The sequence below is a fragment of the Bombus impatiens genome, unplaced genomic scaffold (assembly GCF_000188095.3).
Source record: "Bombus impatiens unplaced genomic scaffold, BIMP_2.2 scf_1553, whole genome shotgun sequence".
In the NCBI taxonomy this organism is placed as follows: Eukaryota; Metazoa; Arthropoda; class Insecta; order Hymenoptera; family Apidae; genus Bombus; species Bombus impatiens.
In genome coordinates, this window is record NT_177972.1 from 382,375 (window position 1) to 391,716 (window position 9,342).

The following is a 9,342-nucleotide window of genomic DNA, read 5'->3' on the forward strand; positions in this document are numbered from 1 at the left end:
TGTTCTTTCTTGAAATACAAATATAAAGATAAACATCAATAAAGTATCTTGAAAGTAAAGTATCTTGTTATCCGAAAATTCGAAAATTCTTATCCGTACTCTTGTCCTTCAATTAGTCCATATAACCGTTCTATAAACGTTCTACTGTATTATAAAGAAAAATTTGTATAAAAAAAGTGCTGACATATTAGGATTTCGAAACGCATTTTATTCCCAATAAGGTCATGATCCAACGTACAAGGTAACGTATAATGCGTCAATGACGTCTACATGCAGACTTACCAAACAATAGCTACTCTTTCACAATCACATAAATGAACACGTATGATAGAAACTTGGAAAATAGATGCACCAATATCGTACATCGTTAAAATAATATCTCAAGGAATCTTTAAAAAGAGAACAGAAAACTTTTTCAATAAAAAATGTATAACGATATATACCAAATAGATTACAAGATGTTATTGGATAAAAAGGAAATCTAAGGAGATAATTTTAACATTAATATTACTTAATGATAGTATACCTATATTTCTATCTTGGGAAAATATTATTGCTATATCCTGAATTTTTTCATTAATTTTTATTTCTATGTATTTAGTACTGTTTATATATACAGTTGGCCACATAAGTATTCGCCCATCTGTCACGCTCACTGTACATATACAGTGACTCGCAAAGGTATTCGTATTCTTGTTATAAAAAACTTTTATCTGAAGATTGTTGTATTTTAACATCTTGATACTTCGCTGGCACTATAATGAGACACGACTGTCAAGACTATATTTTACAAAATTTGAACCCAATCTGAAAATATACATAGCAGTTGCAAGATATTTACTACAAATTTATATTTAGGAAAAAAATTATTCTGATATGTAAACATAAATAATTTTATTAAAAAATGCATTTTTAACTTCTTAGGTAAATTGAATAGACAAAATTCGGTAGATATATAATAAACTTCCTGTTTATTTTCCTTTATAAAAATATAAAATACATGTAGCTAAAGTTTTGAGCAAAACATATGTCAAGTATAACGAAATTAATTTAATAAATACAGTTAGTACAGATTTCTACAACACGAATATACAATTAAATTTGATCATACGTTGACGATGTAAGATAATGTTGACAAACAGATCAGTACATACATATTTGTGTCGATGATTATGAAAATAATCTAAGTCAAGAATCTAAAAAAAAGAAAGGAGCTTATCATTTATTTTGCGTCGCGTCTATTTACATCACAATAATTTGAAACCATCTTTGCAAAGTAACAGTAATCGAAACGTATCATTAAACATAATTCAGTTCATGCATCGAAGCTTTAACTATCCTGAAACAAAAAATATGTGACTTAAGCCACTTTCATAATCACCGATACATTTATACAACAATCTTTACATCATAACAGCGACTAATTGTTAAATTACGTCACTCACACATTTGTTATATGGACGATACACGCAGTTAGAGAGATCAATGTACAAAAGTTTTACGTAAATGAGTTTTCAATCGCATCCTAAATACTTTATTAATGAAAATCGTCAGATCGACGATTAAATTATAAGTTTCAATTACAAAGAAGGAATTATTCGCTACAAGAAGATGGATCGAAACCTCTAAAATGAATCAAACTAACACTAGTATGAATCATTTTATGTGAGAAGTATGAAATTCTTTGTTTCCACGAATTCAAATTTCATAAATATAATCTACGTTGAATTTTCTATGGAAAGACACTGTTTTTCAAATTAGTTGATATTAATAATAAAACACAATGATACACGCAGTTCCATAATTCACCGATGTCCAAAATTACAATTCATTCTTGACTCCTTTATCTTCGTAGTTAGAATCATTATTTTTTGCTTTTACAAAATTACGTAAAAATACTCGAAAAATAAAACCACGAAAAGAAGCTTTGCAATATTCGCAGAAACAATGGATTATTAGTATTCTTGAAAAGGTTACCGTTTGTAGAATAGACAGAAATATAAATTCAGTTACAAAAAACCATTTATTTATAAACTATTTGCAAATAAAATAATTCTTGTTATTCTTATAATAATCTCGCAATAAATTGTCATTCTCATGCTGCTTGCTTCTATACTCTTGGTTGAACATTGCTTGTTATTTTAATATACAGTAGAACTTGGATTATATACACACATATACATATACAAACATTATCGGAACGTTTTGTCACCTGAACGTTGTATAATTCTGCGAGCACTGTATTAACTGATTTTAAGAAATATTTTTCGAACTATTCATTGTCTTCCTTATGGCCATGAGGTATTGGCATCAATGTTTCCAGTAACTCTTTTCGATACATTCGCCTAATACATGCGATTATTCCACGATCCATTGATAGGATGAGCGGTGCAACATAAAATGAAAAGTCAACTTTTCATTTGACGCTGCGCCGCTCATACAACCAATGGATCGTGGAATAATCGCATGTTTCAAGCGAATGTACCGAAAAGATTTGCTGGAAACATTAATGCCATTACCTAACTGCAATACGGAGAAAGAACTGATAGATAATCATTACGAATTAAACATGAGCGATTGTTGTCGCATGGTATATGATGCTTAATCAAGAGTCAATAATGCAATACTGAAAAATGAGTGGGACATGCCTTTGAAGCATGAAAGCGAACAAAGTTCGGAAGACTTCGAAATAATAAAAAAGGATATAGATGAAGAACTTGCAACACTGAATAGATTACCAAATAATAAATGCACAATGTTATTTATTTTATATTAGTTTATTGAATTATGCACGAACACAATAATAGAAATATGACAGAATGGATAATATCTAATTCAATAAAATAATATAAAACAGAAATTGTTGTTCATCTATTGTCACTTTATGAAACGAAAAAAACTTTTCGGACAACCTAATACCTTTAATTTGTTCTTTGTATAATCAGTATGTAAAATTGTTACATAAAATCATTACCGAAAATTATAATTGACCACTTAAATAATTTTTAGACTTCTTTGTTTTTTAAGTAGTGAACATTAGTCCTTGATACTACGCGCGCGCAGTTGACGAAGTGTCAACGTCTCTACAACACTTCGTCTGTAATAATTGCGACACACTACACGCCTCCTCAGAGGACACACTTAAATTGTTAAACTGCAATGCGATGTGCCCGTACTCTTGACATTTGAAACATCTAGCAGCTTTGCTTTTTGTTGAACATTTCGCACTTAGATGATCTTTGTTTTCGCACAGAAAACACCGTCGCACCGGTTTCTGTGCAACTCTGTCTTCTCGGATTTTTCTTCTTTCCGTCTTCGCGTTTTATTTCATGGCCTCGCACGGGGCGAACTTCTCTTTTAATTCGCGAATATCCTTGGCGCCATACAGTATTATTTTGTCTATCTTCCTCGTCACAAATTCCGTCGATGATATATTTTATCACAACTGAACTCTCCACATTCACTTGCTTAGGTATGTCGAACTATTGGTATGTCTCTGCGTCCTTGGTTCGATGCGACAATCCCTTATGCACCTTGTGCGCGTCTACCTTTTGCGCAAATTCGGTACTCAACATTTCCTTCGTTATTTTGCAACTTTTAAAGCACATTTCATGGTTAACGAACAATTTTGCCGATCGCGTAAAAGTCGCGTATATTACTCGCTGCACGTCAATCCAATCACAAAGGTGGCACATTTCCTCAAATTCCAGCGACCAGCTTTGCACATTGACGTTGTTACCAGCTTTGAATATTAAGACGAGTGCGTTTCTGTTGTCGACTCTTACGTGTGTTTCAAACACTTTGCGCTCTTCGTCCTTCATCTTCTTCGTCTTCTTCGTCCATGCTCAATTTTCAAAGCAATGGAAGCTCTTATACGCTGTTGCAGTTCTTTCTTCTTACGAACTGCTTTTTATCTTCGTTTCTGGAGTTCATCTTTGAACTCCGCAACTTTCACTGTTTCGATACGTTCAGGCTTATCGTTAACAATGCACTTTTCTTCGATATCCACCATGGTATTGTCCGCATTTGATCCTTCGCTCATCGTGATATCGACTTGATATCAACTCAGTTGCACAATTACTACGCCAATAGTTAAATTAGATAACACGATCAGTTAAATAGTTCGTTTTCTGTTTTGTTCAATCCCGGCACGGGGTCCCAGAATTATATGAGATTTTATTTATTATATAGATTTATTTATAATAATTGAAGCTCATGACCAACAACTCACAACTCGACAACTACCGAGGAAAGACTAACTCGCAACTGCAACTGCTCGCAACTGCAACTGCAACTGCTCGCAACTTACTCGTAACTGGCTATTCTCTCTACCGAAACGTCCTTTTATACCAAAGTTTCCGATATTCCCACCATTCACATGCATTTTACAACTATTAAGGACCCAAGACAGTTAAGTATACCTTTATAATTAGTCGCTGCTCCAAAGGCCATATAACTCACCGGGATAATATGTCTTTTCCGGCCTGTCAACACTTTCAATTGTACCTATAGCCCATTAAAATTTCCCAGTAGTTTTCTACAATGTTGCATGTTATTTCCTGCGACCCAAATCTTCGATTTCGGAATAAATAGTAACGAAATGTGCAAACATGCTTACTCAGGCTCACAATAACCCCAATAAACCGTTATTAGGCGCCCGTAAAATCCTCTTTATTACGACCAAATTTACTGCCGTCCTCAGCTTTGGATTCTTTCTTACAGTAGATGAATTTAATTTATACAATTTATGCATGCTCCAAGTCGAGACAGTAAAAAATTTTCCGGAAAAAAAAATTCCTCCGTCAATGTCAATTTCTTGCATGGAATAGAAACTAATTTTTACTGCTTTAGACAAATCTGGTCTCACAACGGGAAATCATCAAAATTGTTCGTAGAGTGAGTATATACTACCGTGCGTAAGCATTAAGACACTTCCAAATTATTGCAAGTACATAAAATATATTTGAAATAAGGCTCTATAATGTACATTCGCATCTGATCTTATCTCTGTTAATCTTGTGCGATTAGTCGATATTGTCCAATACAATAGTTGATATTCATTAGTGTAATTAAAAAGCAAAACACAATTGAAGATGAATGAACATTACTTCCATGAAAACAGCTAAGGTCAGTGACTGTAAGCATACATATCTGTACAATGTTGAGAGTTTAGAATGATTGCAATATGCGTTTATTCAATTACATTCTATAAGTTTATATAGATTTTATCAAGTGTTAGCTACTTACTAGTAATGAATATGGGACTTGTTTGGCAAAAGTATATTTTCCTCGTTCCAGTTTCGATTTGGCAGTACATTTAATACCATTTACGACGAGAATTAAAGAGTTAACACTAGAGAAACATATTTCTATTATAATCTTTAAAATATAATAATTATATAAACGTTTTGTTTGAGTTGCAGCGAGTGTTCGCATACTTGTGCATATAGCAGTGTATATAATTTGCTTAACGCACCGGATTTGAGTAGCGATCGGGCAATCGCTTATGCGTCATTCATGTTTTCGTAGTCAGCTGCGCATGGGTTCCTATTGTCCTAAATCTAGTGATTTATGACAAATGGTCGATAGTACAGAACGGTACTAAATTGAGTTTTTGAAACAGGATTCTCCTAAGTAACGCCCAAATAAAATACAGAATAACATCGGGATTAACATAAATCTTTATTTTCAAGATATCTATATTTAATGATCGCAATTTCAGCATTGCTTACTTGCAATCGAAAAAGGCAAGTTGCCAGTACGTATTAAAAATTCAAATTTCATAGGTATAATCTACGTTAAATTTTTTACGGAAGAAGACACTGTTTTCAAATTACTCGATATTAACAATAAAGCACAATGATACGTGTAGTTCCATAATTCACTGATGTCTAAAATTAGAATTATTTTTGATTCGCCTGTCTCCGTAGTTAGAATCATTATTTTTGCTTTTACAAAATTGCATAAAAATACTCGAAAAATAAAATCATGAAAAGAGGCTTTGCAATATTCGCAGAAACAATGAATTATTAGTCTTCTTGAAAAGGTTACCGCTCATAATAATCTCATAATAAATTCTTACTTTCATGCTGCTTCCTTCCAACAACTCTCGGTGAAATATTATTCGTTATTTTGATATAGAATATAACCTCGATTATACATCACATACATACATTATCACAACGTTCAATCATCAGAATGTTGTATAATTCTCCATAATGCATGTCATATACATTTATACGTATATAGCTATTTAGGTATATAATCTATATAGTACTTGTTTCCCCCATATTAAGATTGTCAACGACTGTAACTGTCGAAATAAAATCTCGTCACAACATTTCAGTGCGGTATTTACATTCGAAACGTTACAAACAATAATGGATGGAAAACGGACCTTGGGAATGTTGTCAATTGCCGAGAAATACGATATCACTCAAATGATTAAAAGAGGTGAGACTCGTAAAAACATAAAAGAACAGTACAATATTTCATCTAGAACTCTGGACGTAATAAGGGACAACCGTGCACAGATAATAGAAGAATTCCGGAACAACTTAGCGCGTCCTAGCACTTCCAAAATAGCTTTTACAAAAGATGAAGCTAATGAAAATTTCGAAACAACTCTTCGCCAGTGGTACGTACGATATAGAAATAAAAACATAACAATAACGAATGAGATATTAGGGAGTAAAGCTCGGGAATTGAGTACAAAATTTCGCGGTACTGCTAATTTTCAAGGCGGTTCGACTTGGCTGACAAATTTTAAAAAACGTTACGGTTTACGTGAAGGGGATAAGGCTGAAGATTTAGAAATAGGAAATGAAGATGAAGCGAATAAGTGCAAAGCTCAAATTAAAAATCTTCTGCAAAGCGGAGAATACACATTGGATAACATCTACAATGCCGATTGCTTAGGAATACTGTGGACAGCAGTACCACAACAAACTGTAATGTATAAGCCATCACTAAAGATGAGTAGCCCGCACGGAGAAAAAGTTACGATACTTCTTGGTGCAAATGCTACCGGAAGTCATCAGTTGCCAGTACTAGTAGTCGGAACAAAAGTGAATCCTCCATGTTTAAAATCCTTCTATACATTTATACGTATATAGCTATTTAGGTATATAATCTATATAGTACTTGTTTCCCCCATATTAAGATTGTCAACGACTGTAACTGTCGAAATAAAATCTCGTCACAACATTTCAGTGCGGTATTTACATTCGAAACGTTACAAACAATAATGGATGGAAAACGGACCTTGGGAATGTTGTCAATTGCCGAGAAATACGATATCACTCAAATGATTGAAAGAGGTGAGACTCGTGAAACCATAGCAGAACAGTACAATATTTCATATAGAACTCTGAACGCAATAAAAAATAGCCGTGCAAAGATACAAAAAGAATTCCAGGACAGATTAGCGCATCCTGGCACTTCCAAATTACCTTCTGCAAAAACTAAAGCTACACAGAAATTCGAAACAGTTCTTTACCAGTGGTACTTACGATATAGAGATAAAAACATAACAGTAACGAATGAGATATTAGGGAGTAAAGCTCGGGAATTGAGTACAAAATTTCGCGGTACTGCTAATTTTCAAGGCGGTCCGTCTTGGGTGACAAATTTTAAAAAACGTTACCGTTTACGTGCAGAGGATATGCCTGAAGATTTAGAAATAGGAAATGAAGATGAAGCGAATAAGTGCAAACCACAAATTAAAAATCTTCTGCAAAGCGGAGAATACACATTGGATAACGTTTACAATGTCGATTGCTTAGGAATACTGTGGACAGAACTACCACAAAACACTGCACTGTATAACGCATCACAAAAGATGCCTAACCCGCACGGAGAAAAAGTTACGATACTTCTTGGTGCAAATGCTACCGGAAGTCATCAGTTGCCAGTACTAGTAGTCGGAACAAAAAAGTATCCTCCATGTTTAAAATCCTTCAGAATTCTGACAAGTATCTACAGAGCTAGTGCCCTGCCTATCATAGACAGTAACCTTTTCGATGAATGGTTCGATATATGTTTCTTAAAATCAGTTAGAGAAAGACAACAGGAAAAAGGGCGCAGAATGAAAACGCTGCTGTTGCTAGATAACGTTTTCCCTCATCACGAAACCGGAATAGTAAGTACAAAAGATGAATTAGTTAAAATCATGTATCTTTCATGTGACGCTGCATCGCTCATACAACCAATGGATCATGGAATAATCGAATGTTTCAAGCGAAAGTGCCAAATCCAATTGCTGAAAACATTAGTTCCATGTACTGAACCCTCTACAAACCGTCTTGGGTGACAAATTTTAAAAAACGTTACCGTTTACGTGCAGAGGATATGCCTGAAGATTTAGAAATAGGAAATGAAGATGAAGCGAATAAGTGCAAACCACAAATTAAAAATCTTCTGCAAAGCGGAGAATACACATTGGATAACGTTTACAATGTCGATTGCTTAGGAATACTGTGGACAGAACTACCACAAAACACTGCACTGTATAACGCATCACAAAAGATGCCTAACCCGCACGGAGAAAAAGTTACGATACTTCTTGGTGCAAATGCTACCGGAAGTCATCAGTTGCCAGTACTAGTAGTCGGAACAAAAAAGTATCCTCCATGTTTAAAATCCTTCAGAATTCTGACAAGTATCTACAGAGGTAGCGACCTGGCTATCATAGACAGTAACCTTTTCGATGAATGGTTCGATATATGTTTCTTAAAATCAGTTAGAGAAAGACAACAGGAAAAAGGGCGCAGAATGAAAACGCTGCTGTTGCTAGATAACGTTTTCCCTCATCACGAAACCGGAATAGTAAGTACAAAAGATGAATTAGTTAAAATCATGTATCTTTCATGTGACGCTGCACCGCTCATACAACCAATGGATCATGGAATAATCGAATGTTTCAAGCGAAAGTGCCAAATCCAATTGCTGAAAACATTAGTTCCATGTACTGAACCCTCTACAAAGGAAGCAGTGGTAAATGACCACTATGACTTAAATATGTGGGATTGTTGCCGCATGGCAAGTCATGCTTGGACAAATGTCAGCACGTCAATACTGAAAAACGCGTGGGACAACCTTCTGAAGGATGAAGGCGGGCAGAGTTTGGAAGAGCTCGAAATAAGACAGGACATAGATAAAGCACTTGAAGAACTGAGTAAAATACCAGGATGCGAAAGGTGTGACAGTATCGCTGTGATGAACTGGTTTGATACTAATAAGAAATATGCCGCCCCACTAGTCGATGTCAACAGTGCTCTTATGCAGTTTATAAATGCAACTATGGATACAGAAGCGAACAAACCTACTGACGAGAAATTTGAA

At 34.5% G+C, this 9,342-nt stretch overlaps 3 protein-coding genes across 3 annotated transcripts; all 3 read left to right on the plus strand.

Moving 5' to 3' along the window:
- Positions 1 to 6,380: 6,380 nt before the first annotated feature.
- On the plus strand, positions 6,381 to 7,115 carry LOC105681660 (jerky protein homolog). The gene has a single exon (XM_012392739.1). It carries the CDS (start codon positions 6,381 to 6,383, stop codon positions 7,113 to 7,115), a length of 735 nt encoding a protein of 244 aa, XP_012248162.1.
- A 131-nt stretch (positions 7,116 to 7,246) lies between these two features.
- On the plus strand, positions 7,247 to 8,311 carry LOC105681661 (jerky protein homolog). The gene has a single exon (XM_012392740.1). It carries the CDS (start codon positions 7,247 to 7,249, stop codon positions 8,309 to 8,311), a length of 1,065 nt encoding a protein of 354 aa, XP_012248163.1.
- A 38-nt stretch (positions 8,312 to 8,349) lies between these two features.
- On the plus strand, positions 8,350 to 9,284 carry LOC105681662 (jerky protein homolog-like; the record flags this gene model as incomplete). Its single annotated transcript, XM_012392741.1, has 1 exon — positions 8,350 to 9,284. A coding segment is annotated over exon 1 (935 nt), but the record flags the coding sequence as incomplete, so codon positions are not given.
- Positions 9,285 to 9,342: the final 58 nt, after the last annotated feature.